The sequence below is a fragment of the Tachyglossus aculeatus genome, chromosome 1, assembly GCF_015852505.1.
Source record: "Tachyglossus aculeatus isolate mTacAcu1 chromosome 1, mTacAcu1.pri, whole genome shotgun sequence".
NCBI classification, from domain to species: Eukaryota; Metazoa; Chordata; class Mammalia; order Monotremata; family Tachyglossidae; genus Tachyglossus; species Tachyglossus aculeatus.
In genome coordinates this window covers 119,952,631-119,971,294 of record NC_052066.1, presented here as the reverse complement: position 1 = coordinate 119,971,294, position 18,664 = coordinate 119,952,631, and the positions used below count along the sequence as shown (strand labels likewise).

Genomic DNA, 18,664 nt, shown 5'->3' with positions numbered 1-18,664 from the left:
ATCGTGGATTATGCAAAATTTAAAATAAAAAAGGAAACAATTCTCACAAGGTGACTGAACTGAAAATGGTTCCAACTGAATAGAGAATTAAAAAACAGTCTTATCCAGTTATTGGTTAGTACCAGTAACTACTAAATGAATCTTTCATAAATGGCCTGATAAGGGATATTGCGCTGAATTAAATATCAAGCATACTAGATTTAAGAATAGGGAGTTGCATAAAAACATCCAGGACAGAAGCCATAAGCAGGTATTCAACATATTCCAAATTTAATTTTTAGCTCCTAAAATGGCCCAAAGCATTCCTTTCCTGCATGATCTTTTAAACTGCCCCAGAGAATTAACTTTTTGATTCTGATGTTAATAAAATTACTACTCTGGAGGGCAAAGCAGCATGGAGTAGTGGATAAAGCACGGGCCTCGGAGTCTGAAGGTCATGGGCTCTAATTCTGGCTCCACTACTTGTCTGCTGTATGACCTTGGGCAAGTCACTTCACTTCCCTGGGCCTCAGTTACCTCGCCTGTAAAATGGGGATGAAGACTGTGAGCCCCACATGAGACAGGGACCATGTCCAACCTGATTAGTACAGTGCCTGGCAGAGTAGGTGCTTAAATACCATAATTACTATTATTATTAGTTTAGTGGCTGTCTTCCCTAAACTCCTTGGGGACAGGGATCATGTTGATTAATTCTACTGTACTCTCCCTCAAGTGCTTCACGTAGCTACAAACAAAACACGGCTCAATACGACCGATTCATTGACTGCCACCCAACACCCAGGCAGGCATGCCCTGAGGCTCTGTTTTAGACTTTAGTTTTTGCTTCATGAGCTCAAAATTGTGCCCACTCTTTGAAGCTGGAGTCCTGTCTATTCTCTCTACCGTACTCTCCCAAGTGCTTACTACAGTCTACATTAGAGATGCAGAAAGAGCACAGATCTGGAGGTCTGAGGACCTGGGTTCTAATCTCAGTTACACCACCTGCCTGCTGTGTGACTTTAGGCGAGTCACTTTACTTCTCTGGTCCTCAGTTTTCTCATCTGTAAAATGAGGATCAAAAATCTGTTCATCCTCCCTCTACGGCTGCAAGCCTCAGAGGGGACAGGGACTCTGTCCAACCTGATTACCTGATATAATAATGACGGTATTAAGCGCGTACTCTGTGGCAAGCACTGTTCTAAGCGCTGGGGTAGGTACAACGTAATTAGGTTGTCCCATGCGGGGCTCAAAGTCTTCATCCCCATTTTACAGATGAGGTAACCGAGGCACAGAGAAGTGACTTGCCCAAAGTCACACAGCTGACAAAAGACGGGGCCAGGATTAGAACCCAGGACCTCTGACTCCTAAGCCCAGGCTCTTTCCACTGAGCCACGCGGCTTCTAGGCATCCATATCTATTCCACCACTTAGTTTTTGTCAGCGTGAGCACTTAAAACACCATCATCTTCAATGGCATTTATGGAGCGCTTACTGTGTGCAGAGCACTGTACTAAGAGCTTGGGAACGTAACCATCAATTATTACCAGATTCTAAAACAAGGCAATGACCAGAGTTGGGACTTAATCCACAGCAAAACTTGAAGGTGTGACAGAAAATAGTCAAGTGGAGGTTTATAGCTGCAGGGGCCAAGCAGTGTGGCCTAGTGGATTGAGCGTAAACCTGGGGGTCAGAGGACCTGGGTTCTAATCCAGATTCTGCCAGTTGTCTACTGTGTGACCTCGGGCAGGTCACTTCACACCTCTGGGCCTCAGTTACCTCATCTGTAAAATGGGGAGGTGGGACAGGGACTGTATGCAACCCACTTTGCCTGTAGCACCCCGGCACTTAGTACAGCGCCTGGCACACAATATGTGCTTAACAAACACCACAGTCATTATTATGATTTGGAATCCAGAAACCAAACTCCACACGCTTGATAATGAAGCTGTCTGAGGGCACTGCTTGGGAAAATGGCTGGAAAAAGGGTTTAGTCTAGGGTAGCCCCAAATGAACTCCCCCTTCCTTCCTTTTTAGTCCAGGGATAGTACAGTTCTCTGCACACAGGAAGTGCTCAGTAAATACGACCGAATGAATGAATAAGCAGAGAGAAGTACTTTATTGCATGGAATTTTTTAAGGGGTGGTCTCAACCCGCAGCTGACCTCCAAGCACCCAGCCCGGCAGCATAGGAAGCACTCTTTTGAAAAGAGCTTGAAAGCACCCTGCTCCTCTTGTAACATTGCTAAGTTCCCTTCTCTCAGAGCTTCTGAGTCCATAAGGCGAGGAGTGGAGGGAGAAGGTGCAGGGATAGGGGCAGTTTCAACCCTCCCACCTGAGACCAGTAGTAATAATAATAATAATAATGTTGGTATTTGTTAAGCGCTTACTATGTGCCAAACACTGTTCTAAGCGCTGGGGTAGATACAAGGCAATCAGGTTATCCCACGAGGGGCTCACACTCTTCACCCCCATTTTCCAGATGAGGGAACTGAGGACCAGAGAAGTTAAGTGACTTGCCCAAGGTCACACAGCTGGCAAGTGGCGGAGCCGGGACTGTGAGCCCGTTGTTGGGTAGGGACCGTCTCTATATGTTACCGACTTGGACTTCCCAAGCGCTTAGTACAGTGCTCTGCACACAATAAGTGCTCAATTATCATCATCATCAATTGTATTTATTGAGCGCTTCCTGTGTGCAGAGCACTGTACTAAGTGCTTGGGAAGTACAAGTTGGCAACATATAGAGACAGTCCCTACAACAGTGGGCTCACAGTCTAAATAAATACAATTAAAAAAATGAATGAATGACCTCCGGCTCCCCAGCCCGTGCTCTTTCCACTGAGCCAGGCAGTAGACAAGCTCCACCCCTACAAGTGTTAACATGGGGAAAAGCCTAGTTTCCAAAATGTAGATAATAATAATGGCATTTATTAAGTGCTTACTATGTGCAAAGCATGTAGATCTGTTAAGGTTCAGACTGTTTCTCAGCAAGGACTATTTTCATGAAGCAGTGAGGTACCAATCAATGGTATTTATTGAGTGCTTGCTCTGTGCAGAGTGCTGTACTAAGAGCTTGGGAGAGTAGAAAAGAATCGGCAGGCACGTTCCCTGCCCATAAGGAGCTTACAGTCTAGAAAGGAAAACAGACATCTGAAGACTGTCCCCTCCAAGGGGGTTTGAATTTTCACCGGTCACTTTTAATAGCATTCACTCGTCGAGCTTTACCGGTTTATTTCCTATTTTCAATGTGATTATACGAATGTTAAATGTGTCTACCCCCTTCCCCTCAGCATGTGTACAGCAAGCCCCCTGGGGGGACAAGGACCAGGTCGGAATTGATGATTTGTGTAATTATCCCAGGGTCAAGTGCTGTGCAGTACCTGATAAATGTTAGCCAGTCTCTCATTTCTAAAAGCCAGGCCCGTAATGCTGCGCCCAACCCATTACTCTGCTCTTCTGTTACAGCTACATGGGATTTCCTGGGTGTAACCACCTTGGCCAAGCATTTTGAAAATCATTCCCAATCCACACATCTATCATTTCCACTGGATGAACACGAGAGGGTAAGGCTTCGTATTTAAAATTCGTAACCCGGACAAGCAGTAGGACTTAAACAACTATTGCACTGCAACGAAAACCATTCTATGCACAGGATGAGGTGAATTGGCGGGACACCAAAGGACTGTTTCGGTCTCAGAAGATACAACTCCTTTGTCTATGTTTCGCTTGTAAATGGCATCTTCTGTGATTTGAAAGAAAGGAAGCTCCATTTCGTTGTGGATTCTTTCTGGTCTTGGTGGGTGAGAAATCCAGGTTTGTGATGACCAGAGCTGGAGCAGGGTGGGCTAACCAACTTGGCCAAGCCTGGCTGAGGGGACAGTGGTTGCAGCTCCACATCATTGCTGCCTCTGCATACCACTCCAAATAATAAATAATATTGGTATTTTTTTAAGCACTTACTATGTTCGAAGCACTGCTTTAAGCGCTGGGGCGGGGGGGGGGTACAAGGTGATTAGGTTGTCCCACGTGGGGCTCACAGTCTTAATTCCCATTTTGCAGATGAGGTAACAGGCACAGAGAAGCTGAGTGACTTGCCCAAAGTCACACAGCAGATAGGTGGCGGATTAGAGCCCATATCCTTCTGACTCTCAAAACCGTATTCCTTCCACTGAACCACGCTGCCTTCCAACCCGGGCAAGGGGCAGAGACTTCAGTCTAGGGCAGGCCAGGACTATGGTGACGGTGTGAGGCTTCTCTGACCTTAGAGCACTGTCAATTCCTAGAGGCAATGCCTCCTCAAGACAAGGGCAGGAGGATCCATGCCTCTACTGAAACCCAGTTCAGTCTGGGCTTCCATCTCAGTATGCTGGGGCAGGGCAAAGAACCGGGGGCCAGACTCCCCCCAATCAACAGTAGCAACAAAAAGCATTGTCAGCAAGGTGCCGCCCCCAGACCGCACTCAAGCGCTGGCTGACTGGTGATAAGCGACATTATTTTTGAGTTCAGTTTCAGGGACTTTTCAATATTAAAACCTACTACAAAGCAAACAGGACACAAACTCATCAGCACTTTTGAACTTAATGTTAAAGGACTGGACTAAAAAAATCCAAAACCCAAAACTTACAGTGAATGTTTTAGGAAATGAATGAATCAAAACTGTGAATTTAAAATTCGGGCCCTTTGGCAGATTATCAGATTTTAACACCTTCAATTTTTCTCCAATCCCAATATATTCTACTGCTTTATTTATTTCACAATATTCTTGAGACTTTTGTTCTTTCTCCCTCTCTGTACCAAGCAGGTACAAACCCCTATTCCTTCTCCTACAGAATTGTCTCCACATCAGGGACTCTCCAGAACCTACTTTTATCCTGTCACATTGTACACCATGTAGTGGCTGTGAATGGAAAAGGGTCAGGGAAAGAGCAGAGACAAGAGCCAGACTCCCTGGAGCCCTCGTGTCCCTGCTGTAATACAATTCATTACATCGGTTTTAGTACTGTTTTTAAAGTCAAAATGATTGTTTAGAAAAAGGGGAAAGAGGACTCTTTATAATAACTATATCATAGTATCTTCTTACACAAAAAAGCCACCTGACTTTATATAAATGGCATATACAGCCTATGGTCATTATAAGGACCATTTTTTGGCTTGTAAAGAGCCCATCATTGCTTACCCAAAGATATTCTGAACACTCACGCCCCTGTATTATTGCTCTTTTGAATCAATGGAATTTACTGAGTGCTTTCTATGCGCAGGGCACTGTACTAAGTGCTTGGGAGAGTACAATGCCACAGAGTTGGCAGACACGGTCCCTACCCACCCGAGATCATTAATATAAATATACCTAAATGTTGTGGGGCTGAGGGTGGGATGAATACTAAGTGCCCAAAGTGTACATACAGAACCAAGTGCACAGACAACACAGAAGGGAAAGGCGGGGCAGGGAACAACAGCTTTATCAGGGAAGGCTTTTTGGAGGAGATGTGACCAAGGACTTTGAACATGTTCTGCCGCATACGGAGGGGGGAAGATCCAGGAGAGATGGAGGATGTGGGAAGGGGCTCGGCAGCAAGAAAGATAAGATCGGGGCACTGTAAGTAAGCTGGCACTAGATCAAAGTGTGTAGGCTGGGCTGTAGCAGATGAGTATAGTAAGGTAATGGAATGCTTTAAAGTCAATGTTAAGGAGTTTCTGTTTGATGCAGAGGTGGCTGGGCAACAACTGGAAGTTCTTCAGGAGCGTGGAGATGATTATCGAACATTTTTTCCCCCAAGATAAATGATTCAGGCAGCAGAGCGGAGTGTGGATTGGAATGGGTAGAGACAGGAAGCAGGAAGGTCAGTGAGGAGGCTGATGTGGGAGTCAAGGTGGGATGCAGTAGAAACAGCTATTCTAATTTAGATTAGACTGTGAGCCCACTGTTGGGTAGGGACTGTCTCTATATGTTGCCAACTTGTACTTCCCAAGCGCTTAGTACAGTGCTCTGCACACAGTAGGCGCTCAATAAATACGATTGATTGATTAGTAGTTAATGCAATTCTCACTCTGTTTTACTTTGTTTTCTCCATTAAACTCTTTCTAGTCCTCTACTCCTATTCCCAGGTCCCATGTACACATCCCAAGGTGTGACCCAGCAGGTATTAGCTGATGACTACCTTTTCCACCTCCCTTCTCTCCCCCAGGGTGCCTTATCCCTCCAGTGGAATGAGCAACCCCAGATCTTGACACCGTAGCCAAGTGAGAATGCCTGGGCTGAGATGGCAGAGTTGGGTAATAATAATGGTACTTGTTAAGCGCTTACTCTGTGCCAGGCACTGTTCTAAATGCTAAAAGGTAATCAGGTCGGACACAGTCCCTGCCCACAGGGGGCTCACACTCTTAATCCCCATTTGGAAAATGAGGTGATTGAGCACAAAGAAGTGATGTCAAAGGTCACACGGCAGATGTGGCAGAGCCAGGATTAGAACCCAGGTCCTTCTGACTCCCAGGCTTGTGCTCTATCCATTAGGCTACACAGTTTCTCCAAGGTTTTCCGAGCTTATCGATTCTCCTGACAAACAGCTTGTGGTACAGAAGGCCTGGAAAACATTCAACTGCTTTGGACAGGAAGGTGCTGGAGGTGGTTGGAGGGGTGGTGGGGGGGAGGAGAGACACCTCAGGGTTTCCCTGCATTGACTACCTCAGTTTAGTTAAGCAGGCTAGGCCTAGACAGCAGCACAGTTGGGAAAGGGGGAGCCCAGAGGCCTCAGAATATACCCTGGCTTCTCACTGCTGGTTCCATGATGCTTCCTTTAGTCCTGCCAGGGAGGTTGGATCCACCTTACAATCCATTCTCACTCAGGCGAGGGGCAGGATTTAGTTTTTCATGATTAAAGGGCCTCCCAGGCCAATAAAATGGTTAATCACGATCAGCTCGCTACCTCGCTCTCCCCCAAACTCCATTCGATTCACTTTAGCTCTCTTCTGAAGTCCCCAGTGCACTCCCCACCACCCGCCAACCCTCCGACAAGCCCTTCAACTATTTTGTTAGTAAAATTGAAGCCTTCAGAGGTGAATGCCCCAAAGTCCCTCACATCCCCCTCCGAGTTTTTATCTTCCTTCTCAGAGAGGCCTCCCATCTGCCCCCAACCATTGCCTAAAAAGTCTTCCTCCCGTTCTCCTCTCCCTCCCCTCCTCAAATGCCATCTTCATTTTTTTACCCAATAATGGCTTCCCCACCCTAGAATCTCAGTTCTCCACCCACTCTCAGTTCTCCCCCATATTCAAATACCCCAACATGGCTTTCCCTAACTCTAAATTGCATCAACCAGTCACCTCTAACACTTATATATTCACTTATACTCTCCCCCTTTCCAGTCAGTTATTTACTCGGATGATTCTATTGTAAATGCCTCTGTCTCCCCCTCAGAGTGTATGCTCCTTGTGGGCAGGGAACGTGTCCTATTCTTCCACTGTTCTTTTCCAAACACTCAGTACAGTGCACCACATCCAGTGGGTGCTCCAGAATTACCATTACCAATCCTTCCCTTCCCTTAAAGAAATGGTCTCTAGGGAGGGAAGTCCCTGACTAGACGGACCCATGTTATAAACAAACCCCAACCTATTTACTTTTCTAACAAAGCAACTTTACAGAACAAAAACAATTACAAGTCAGATACTTACAACTGAGTTACTTACCAGGGAGCATAGAATTCTACCAGCCACAAACTGTCACTCTGAATAACTTCTTTGTTGAAATTTGAAGGTGTCAGTTCTACCACATCATCACTAGATGAATATAAGCCATTTACTGCCAGAAAGAATGCACAGCTCACCGTTCCTAGGATTATAAAAAAAAAAAAAGAAGTTTCTTCAGATTCATTACCATCGAGCTGCAAGAAGAGCGGGTCAGAAAACATGTGGATGGCAGACCTTCAGAAAAACTAGCAAGTGTTCCTTGTAACATCTTAATCTGAATTAAGATACTGCTCCCAATAGGGCTGGGAAGGAAACTGCCATGGTAGATAATGGTTTTTCAAAATAAAGTACAACTGAAGGCCTGACCACTCACGGTTACTAAATACCTCACACTATTTTCTGTAAAGATGGAAAAATTACAGAGTCAATTTCCACCAAACTATATATTCTTCCGAGTTTTTAGTAAAATAACTCGATTTAATTATCAGTTTCCTTGTGGCTGTCTCTGCCTCCAGCATCTCCCCATTCCAGTCTACAACGCACTCTGTTGCTTGGACTATTTTTTAAAAACATTATTCTGTTCACATCTCCCCACTCCAGTCTACAACGCACTCTGTTGCTTGGACTATTTTTTAAAAACATTATTCTGTTCACATCTCCCCACTCTTCAAAGACTTCCAATCGTTCCCCATTTATCTTCGCATCAAACATCAAACCTCTCACCATCAGCTTTAAGGCACTCAATCAGCTCCGTCCCTACCTATCCTCGCTTCTCTCCCACTACAACCCAAGCTTCCCCTTCCATTCCTTTTAACACTAACCTAGTTATTGTGCTTCAATCTTGTCTCTTTCACAGTTGACCCCTTGGTTCCATCTTACCTGGAGCTCCTCTGCCGCCCACCCCCGCCGACCCTCCCCATATCCAACAGACCACCGCTCTCTCTATCTTTAAAGCCCAACTAAAACCAAACGGATATTTTCTCCAAAAACCCTTCTCTAACTAATCTTTCATCACCCACATTATTCTCCTTGTGTCGCTCATACGCTCAGGTCTCAACACCCTAAGCTCTTTGATATTCACCTCACAAGTAACAGCACTTATGTACAAACCCTTATTATACCCTGATGCTTCCCCAATTGAATATATAACATCCATTTCCCCCACTATTCATTCATTCATTCGTATTTATTGAGAGCTTACCGTGTGCAGAACACTGTACTAAGCGCTTGGGAAGAACAAATCGACAACACATAGAGACGGTACCTACCCAACAACGGGCTCACAGTCTAGAAGGGGGAGACAGCAAACAACAAAGTAGACAGGTATCAATACCATTAGAATAAACAGAATTATAGCTATTTCTTTGTAGGCAGGGACCATGCCTACCAACTTTACAGTAAAGTAGACAGGTATCAATACCATTAGAATAAACAGAATTATAGCTATTTCTTTGTAGGCAGGGATCATGCCTACCAACTTTATAGTACTGTACTCTCCCAAGCACAGTGCTCTGTACACAGTAAGGGCTCCATAAATACGCTGGAAAATAAGGAAAACATTAAATAAACAAAGTAAATTCCTAGGAAAGAATCTTCAGAACTAAAAAGTGATTTTTGGTTGAAAAATACAGTTGTGGAAAGTTTAGAGGAAATAATTCTCTCAAATAAATGTACGTAAACGTCTCATTCAAAACTATCTTTACAGCTTCTGTAACGCAGTCAACAGACTGCAAACCACTAGAGAGCAGGGATCGTCCTCTATAATCTAGAATGCCTAGTGAGTACATGGGTAGTCAATTGAGAATTACTCGAAGACAATCTTTCAGGAATACAGGTAAACCAGCACCATATTCTTGGACCAAAAGGGCAATTTCCCAGGAATTTCCCACGTCTTAAGGGCGGATGAAATGCAAGTCCTCTTTAACGCAGAGAGGAGGTCAAAATAAATACAAGGGCACTTCTGCATGTCTCTTCTCCCTCAGAATATGCCTGCCAACAGGATTATCTACAGATCTAAGTGCCTAAATCTACGGGAGCAGATGGTTTGACCATCTGCAGCTCCCACCTCCACTTGTCTGCTGTAATTAAAGATATCATAAATCCACATCAGTGACACCAGGGCCCTACCACGGGAATAAGGCTGCAAGACTGGAAAGCAGCACAGGTTTGGGAGTCGGAGGACGTGGGTTCTAACCCTGCCACTTCTCTGCTGCGTGACCCTGGGCAAGCCACTTCACTTCTCTGTGCCTCAGTTCCCTCATCTGTAAAATGAGGATTGAGACTGTGAGCCCCACGGGGGACAACCCGATTACCCTGCATCTACCTCAGCGCTTAGACAGTGCTTGGTACACAGTAAGCGCTTAACAAATGCCAGCATTATTATTAAGATCACATTTTCTGACGGTTTATCTTCTAGAAATGCTGAAGGTCTCGCTAATTAAGGTCTCTAGATTCACTAAAGGGGGTCATGTCCAACCAATCATCCTACACCTTGGCAAAACCTCTTCCTCGAGATACCAAGGCTAACCCCAACTCCCATCCCCATATTTCCAAAGGCTGCAGCCAGGGCAGGTCCAGAGGGGGAAAAAAAAATCAAAATATCGATCAATCAGTGCTACATATTGAGAATTTAAGCTTCCTATTGCCCCCACCTCAATTTGTCTATGAGGCCCATTTTGGGCCCCAGGATGGGCTGAGGGAGGTGTCCAAAAATATATATATAATAATAACTATGTTATTTGTTAAGTGCTTACTATGTGCTAAGCACTGTTCTAATGTATGTTTCTAGACTGTGAGCCTGTTGTTGGGGAGGGACCGCCTCGATATGTTGCCCACTTGTACTTCCCAAGCGCTTAGTACAGTGCTCTGCACACAGTAAGCGCTCAATAAAAGAGATTGAATGCATGAATTCTTGGCCCCCCCATAGAATTTCCTTTCTATCACATCACTGTTGCCAACTTGTACTTCCCAAGCGATTAGTACAGTGCTCTGCACAGTAAGCACTCAATAAATACGATTGAATGAATGAATGAATGAATGAAAAAAGGGGCCGGGAAGTGGAAATGCGGGAAGAGCTCTGCACCTCCACCAAGCACTCAATAAGACAGGCAGTGTGGCTCAGTGGAAAAAGCCCGGGCTTGGGAGCCAGAGGTCATGGGTTCTAATCCTGGCTCCGCCACTTGTCTGCTGTGTGACTTTGGGCAAGTCATTTCATTTCTCTGTGCCTTAGTTTCCTCATCTGTACAAGGGGGATGAAGACTATGAGCCCCACGTGGGACAACCCTCCAGCACTTGTATCCCCTCCCAGCGCTTAGAACAGTGCTTGGCACATAGTAGGCGCGTAAAGTTCTAATCCCAGCTCTGCCATATGACTGCTGTCTGACCTTGGGCAAGTCACTTAACTTCTCTGAGCCTCAGTGACCTCATCTGTAAAATGGGGATGAAGACTGTGAGCTCCACGGGGGATAATCTGATTCATTCATTCAATCGTATTTACTGTTTACTGTGTGCAGAGCACTGGACTAAGTGCTTAACCTGATCACCTCCCACCCCCACTTAGAAGCAGTGTGGCTCAGTGGCTTTGGAGTCAGAGGTCATGGGTTCAAATCCCAGCTCTACCAACTGTCAGCTGTGTGACTCTGAGCAAGTCACTTCACTTCTCTTTGCCTCAGTTCCCTCATCTATAAAATGGGGATGAAGACTGTGAGCCCCCCGTGGGACAACCTGATCGCCTTGTCACCTCCCCAGCCCTTAGAACAGTGCTTTGCACATAGTAAGCGCTTAACAAATACCATCATCATTATTATTACAACAGCGCTTTGCACATAGTAAGTGCTTGGCCAACGCCATCATTATTAGTATTATTATTAATAAATCACACAGATGAAAAAAGGGGGAGGGGGTGGAATTCATTCATTCCATCGTATTTATTGAGCGCTTACTGTGTGCAGAGCACTGGCCTAAATGCTTAACCTGATCATCTTGTATACCCCCCATGCTTAGAGCAGTGCTTCACACATGGTAAGCGCTCAACAAATGCCATCATCATTATTATTATTATTATTACTAAATCGCACTGATGAAGGGGGAGGGGGTGGAATTCATCCATTCCATCGTATTGAGCACTTACTGTGTGCAGAGCACTGGACTAAGCGCTTAACCTGATCACCTTGTACCCCCCCCCCCACGTTTAGAACAGTGCTTCGCACATAGTAAGCACGTAACAAATGCCACCACCATTATTATTATTATTAATAAATCGCACCGATGAAGAAAGGGGGAGGGGGTGGAATTCATTCACTCAATCGTATTGATTGAGCGCTTACTGTGTGCACAGCACTGCACTAAGCGCTTAACCTGACCACCTTGCATACCTCCCAGTGCTTAGAACTGTGCTTTGCACATAGTAAGCGCTTAGCATATGCCACCACCATCATTATTATTATTAATACATTGCACTGATGAAGAAAGGGGGAGGGGGTGGAATTCGTTCACTCAATCGTATTGCTTGAGCGCTTACTGTGTGCACAGCACTGCACTAAGCGCTTAACCTGATCACCTTATATTCCCCTCAGTGCTCCGCACATAGTAAGCGCTTAGCAAATGACATTATTATTACTATTATTATTATTAATAATAATAATAAATCGCACCGATAAAGAAAGCGGGAGGGGGTGGAATTTGTTCACTCGATCGTATTGATTGAGTGCTTACTGTGTGCACAGCACTGCACTAAGCGCTTAACCTGATCACCTTATATTCCCCTCAGTGCTTCGCACGCAGTAAGCGCTTAACAAATGACATTAATATTATTATTATTGCTAATAATAAATCGCACTGATGAAGAAAGCAGGAGGGGGTGGAATTCGTTCACTCAGTCGTATTGATTGAGCGCTTACTGTGTGCACAGCACTGCACTAAGCGCTTAACCTGATCACCTTATATTCCCCTCAGTGCTTCACACACACTAAGTGCTTAACAAACATTAATATTATTACTATTGATAATAATAAATCACACTGATGAAGAAAGGGGGAGGGAATTCTTACACTCAGTTGTACTGAGCGCTTACTGTGTGCACAGCACTGCACTAAGCGCTTAACCTGATCACCTTATATTCCCCCGAGTGCTTTGCACGCAGTAAGCACTTAACAAATGACATGAATATTATTACTATTGCTAATAATAAATCGCACTGATGAAGAAAGGGGGAGGGGGTGGAATTCGTTCACTAAGTCGTATTGATTGAGCGCTTCCTGTGTGCACAACACTGCACTAAGCGCTTAGCAAATGACAAATATTATTAATAATGACAATAAATCGCACTGATGAAGAAAGGGGGAGGAGTGGAATTCGTTCACTCACTCGTATTGATTGAGCGCTTACTGTATGCACAGCACTGGACTAAGCGCTTAACCTGATCACCTTATATTCCTCTCAGTGCTTCGCACACAGTAAGCGCTTAAGAAATGACATTACTATTATTATTATTGATAATAATAAATCGCACTGACAAAGAGAGGGGGAGGGGGTGGAATTCGTTCACTCAGTCATATTGATTGAGCGCTTACTGTGTGCACAGCACTGCACTAAGCGCTTAACCTGATCACCTTATATTCCCCACAGTGCTTCGCAAGCAGTAAGCGCTTAACAAACGACATTAATAGCATTATTACTGATAATAATAAATCGCACTGATGAAGGGGGAGGGGGTGGAATTCGTTCAGTCAGTCGTATTGATTGAGCGCTTACTGTGTGCACAGCACTGCACTAAGCGATTAACCTGATCACCTTATATTCCCCTCAGTGCTTCGCACACAGTAAGCATTTAACAAACGACATTAATATTATTATTCTTGATAATAATAAATCGCGCTGACAAAGAAAGGGGGAGGGGGTGGAATTCGTTCACAAAAGTCGTATTGACTAAGCAATTACTGTGTGCACAGCACTGCACTAAGCGCTTAACCTGATCACCTTAGATTCCCCTCAGTGCTTCGCACACAGTAAGCGCTTAGCAAATGACATTAATATTATTATTATTGATAATAATAAACAGCACTGATGAAGAAAGGGGGAGGGGGTGGAATTCATTCACTCAATCGTATTGATTGAGCGCTTACTGTGTGCACAGCACTGCACTAAGCGCTTAACCTGATCACCTTAGATTCCCCTCAGTGCTTCGCACACAGTAAGCGCTTAGCAAATGACATTAACATTATTATTCCTAATAAAAATAAATCGCACTGACGAAGAAAGGGGAGGGGGTGGAACTCGTTCACTCAGTCGTATTGATTGGGCGCTTACTGTGTGCACAGCACTGGACTAAGTGCTTAACCTGATCACCTTATATTCCCCCCAGTGCTTCACACACAGTAAGCGCTTAGCAAATGACATTAATATTATTATTATTACTAATAATAAATCGTACTGATGAAGAAAGGGGGAGGGGGTGGAATTCGTTCACTCAATCGTATTGATTGAGCGCTTACTGTGTGCACAGCACTGAAATAAGCGCTTAACCTGATCACCTTATATTCCCCTCAGTGCTTCGCACACAGTAAGCGCTTAGCAAACGACATTAATATTATTATTATTGATAATAATAAATCGACTGATGAAGAAAAGGGGGAGGGGGTGGAATTCGTTCACTCAGTCGTATTGACTGAGCGCTTACTGTGTGCACAGCACTGCACTAAACGATTAACCTGATCACCTTATATTCCCCTCAGTGCTTCGCACACAGTAAGTGCTTAACAAACATTAATATTATTACTATTGATAATAATAAATCGCACTGATGAAGAATGGGGGAGGGAATTCTTACACTCAGTTGTATTGATTGAGCGCTTCCTGTGTGCACAGCACTGCACTAAGCGCTTAACCTGATCACCCTAGATTCCCCTCAGTGCTTCGCACACACTAAGCGCTTAATAAATGACATTAATATCATTATTATTGCTAACAATAAATCGCACTGATGATGAATAAAAGGGGGAGGGGGTGGAATTCGTTCACTCAGTCGTATTGATTGAGCGCTTACTGTGTGCATAGCACTGACTAAGCGCTTAACCTGATCACCTTACATTCCCCTCAGTGCTTCGCACGCAGTAAGGGCTTAGCAAATGACATTAACATTATTATTCTTAATAAAAATAAATCGCACTGACGAAGAAAGGGGAGGGGGTGGAATTCGTTCACTCAGTCGTATTGACTGAGCGCTTACCGTGTGCACTGCACTGCACTAAGCGCTTAACCTGATCACCTTATATTCCCCCCCAGTGCTTCGCACACGTAGTAAGCGCTTAGTAAATGACATTAATATTATTATTATTGATAATAATAAACCGCACTGATGAAGAAAGGGGGAGGAGGTGGAATTCGTTCACTCAGTCGTATTGATTGAGCGCTTAGTGTGTACACTGCACTAAGCGCTTAACCTGATCACCTTAGATTCCCCTCAGTGCTTAGCAAATGACATTAACATTATTATTCTTAATAAAAATAAATCGCACTGATGAAGAAAGGGGGAGGGGGTGGAATTCGGTCACTCAGTCGTATTGATTGAGCACTTACTGTGTGCACAGCACTGGACTAAGCGCTTAACCGGATCACCTTATACTCCTCTCAGTGCTTCGCACGTAGTAAGCGCTTAGCAAATGACATTATTACTATTAATAATAATAAATCGCACTGATGAAGGGGGAGGGGGTGGAATTCGTTCACTCAGTCGTATTGATTGAGCGCCTACTGTGTGCACAGCACTGCACCAAGCGCTTAACCTGATCACCTTAGATTCCCCTCAGTGCTTCGCACACACTAAGCGCTTAATAAATGACATTAATATCATTATTATTGCTAATAATAAATCGCACTGATGAATAAAAGGGGGAGGGGGTGGAATTCGTTCACTCAGTCGTATTGACTGAGCGCTTACTGTGTGCACAGCACTGCACTAAGCGCTTAACCTGATCACTTTATATTCCCCTCAGTGCTTCGTACACAGTAAGCGCTTAGCAAATGACATTATTATTAATAACAATAAATCTCACTGATGAAGGGGGAGGGGGTGGAATTCGTTCACTCAGTCGTATTGATTGAGCGCTTACTGTGTGCACAGCACTGCACTAAGCGCTTAACCTGATCACCTTATATTCCCCTCAGTGCTTCGCACGCAGTAAGCGCTTAACAAATGACATGAATATTATTATTATTGCTAATAATAAATCGCACTGATGAAGAAAGGGGGAGGGGGTGGAATTCGTTCACTAAGTCGTATTGATTGAGCGCTTACTGTGTGCACAACACTGCACTAAGCGCTTAGCAAATGACATAAATATTATTAATAATGACAATAAATCGCACTGATGAAGAAAGGGGGAGGAGTGGAATTCGTTCACTCAGTCGTATTGATTGAGCGCTTACTGTATGCACAGCACTGGACTAAGCGCTTAACCTGATCACCTTATATTCCCCTCAGTGCTTCGCACACAGTAAGCGCTTAAGAAATGACATTAATATTATTATTATTGATAATAATAAATTGCACTGACAAAGAGAGGGGGAGGGGGTGGAATTCGTTCACTCAGTCATATTGATTGAGCGCTTACTTTGTGCACAGCACTGCACTAAGCGCTTAACCTGATCACCTTAGATTCCCCTCAGTGCTTCGCATGCAGTAAGCGCTTATAAATGACATTAATATTATTATTCTTAATAAAAATAAATCGGACTGATGAAGAAAGGGGGAGGGGGTGGAATTCGTTCACTCAGTCGTATTGATTGAGCGCTTACTGTGTGCACAGCACTGCACTAAGCGCTTAACCCGATCACCTTAGATTCCCCTCAGTGCTTCGCACGCAGTAAGCGCTTAGCAAATGACATTATTATTAATAACAATAAATCTCACTGATGAAGGGGGAGGGGGTGGAATTCGTTCACTCAGTCGTATTGATTGAGCGCTTACTATGTGCACAGCACTGCACTAAGCGCTTAACCTGATCACCTTATACTCCCCTCAGTGCTTCGCACGTAGTAAGCGCTTAGCAAATGATATTATTATTATTAATAATAATAAATCGCACTGATGAAGGGGGAGGGGGTGGAATTCTTACACTCCGTTGTATTGATTGAGCGCTTACCGTGTGCACAGCACTGCACTAAGCGCTTAACCCGATCACCTTATATTCCCCTCAGTGCTTCGCACGCAGTAAGCGCTTAACAAATGACATTAATATCATTATTATTGCTAATAATAAATCGCACTGATGAATAAAAGGGGGAGGGGGTGGAATTCGTTCACTCAGTCGTATTGACTGAGCGCTTACTGTGTGCACAGCACTGCAATAAGCGCTCAACCTGACCACCTTATATTCTCCTCAGTGCTTCGCACGTAGTAAGCGCTTAGCAAATGACATTATTACTATTAATAATAATAAGTCGCACTGATGAAGGGAGAGGGGGTGGAATTCGTTCACTCAGTCGTATTGACTGAGCGCTTACTGTGTGCACGGCACTGTACTAAGCGCTTGGGAAAGACGAGGGGGGGAAGGGAAGAGGGGGCGACCGTTGGTTGGGGGGGCGACTCCCCTCAGGGCGCGCGCGCGCGCGCGACTCCCCTCATCGGGCGCGCGCGACTCCCCTCAGCGCGCGACCCCTTCAGCGCGCACGCGCGACCCCTTCAGCGTGCGCGCGCGACCCCCTCAGCGCACGCGCGCGACCCCCTCAGGGCACGCGCCACTCCCCTCAGCGCGCGCGCGACCCCCCTCAGCGCACGCGCGCGACCCCCCCCGGCCGCCCCCGCTCACCGAGCACCAGGCCGGCCATGCTGACCACCCGCTCCGCTCGGCCCCGCGGCTCCAACGTCGTCGCCGCCGCCCGCCCGCTCCAGCCCGCCTGCCCTTCCTGCCCCGCCCCCCGCAGCCGTGGCCGCCGCCCATTGGCCCTTCCAGACGTCACTCATCCCGGCAGCCAATGACAGGGAGCCGGGTGGAGGGGTCCCCGGGCGGGGCGGGAAAGGGGACGCGCATGCGCGCTGGGCCCGTTTAAGGCCCACGCTTGGTGGGTGGGTGGGTCACAGGTTGTGGGTTCTAATCCCACCCCTGCTACTTATCAGCTGTGTGACTTTGGGCAACTCACTTCAATCAATCAGTCCTATTTATTGAGCGCTTTCTGTGTGCAGAGCACTGGACTAAACGCTTGGGATGTACAAGTTGGCTACACAGAGAGACGGTCCCTACCCCAAAGCGGGCTCACAGTCTAGAAGGGGGAGAAGGACAACAAAACAAAACATATTAACCAAATAAAATAAATAAAATAAAAATGTACAAGTAAACACTTCTCTGGGCCTCAGTTACCTCATCTGGAAAATGGGGATTAAGACTGTGAGCACTGTACTAAGCGCTTGGGATGTACAAGTTGGCAACATAGAGAGATGGTCCCTACCCAACAGCAGGCTCACAGTCTAGAAGGGGGAGACGGACAACAAAACAAAACATATGAACAAAATAAAATAAATAGAATAAAAATGTGCAAGTAAACACTTCTCTGGGCCTCAGTTACCTCATCTGGAAAATGGGGATTAAGACTGTGAGCACTGTAGTAGGCGTTTGGGATGTACAAGTTGGCAACATAGAGAGATGGTCCCTACCCAACAGCGGGCTCACAGTCTAGAAGGGGGAGATGGACAACAAAACAAAACATATGAACAAAATAAAATAAATAGAATAAAAATGTGCAAGTAAACACTTCTCTGGGCCTCAGTTACCTCATCTGGAAAATGGGGATTAAGACTGTGAGCACTGTACTAAGCGCTTGGGATGTACAAGTTGGCAACATAGACAGTCCCTACCCAACAGCGGGCTCACAGTCTAGAAGGGGGAGACGGACAACAAAACAAAACATATTAACAAAATAAAATAAATATAATAAATATGTACAAATAAATACTTCACTTCTCTGGCCCTCAGTTACCTCATCTGGAAAATGGGGATTAAGACTGTGAGCACTGTA

General features: G+C 45.2%; 1 protein-coding gene across 1 annotated transcript in view; it reads right to left on the bottom strand.

Annotated features, from left to right (window-relative positions):
- Positions 1-17,539, bottom strand: part of PDIA6 (protein disulfide isomerase family A member 6) — a 35,687-nt gene extending 18,148 nt beyond the window's left edge. The window contains exons 1-2 of the mRNA XM_038747003.1: positions 17,461-17,539; positions 7,655-7,796 (exon numbers count right to left, since the gene is read on the bottom strand). Coding sequence (XP_038602931.1) covers positions 7,655-7,796; positions 17,461-17,479 — 161 coding nt within the window. The 5' untranslated portion in view covers positions 17,480-17,539. The remainder of the gene's footprint in view (positions 1-7,654; positions 7,797-17,460) is intronic.
- Positions 17,540-18,664: the final 1,125 nt, after the last annotated feature.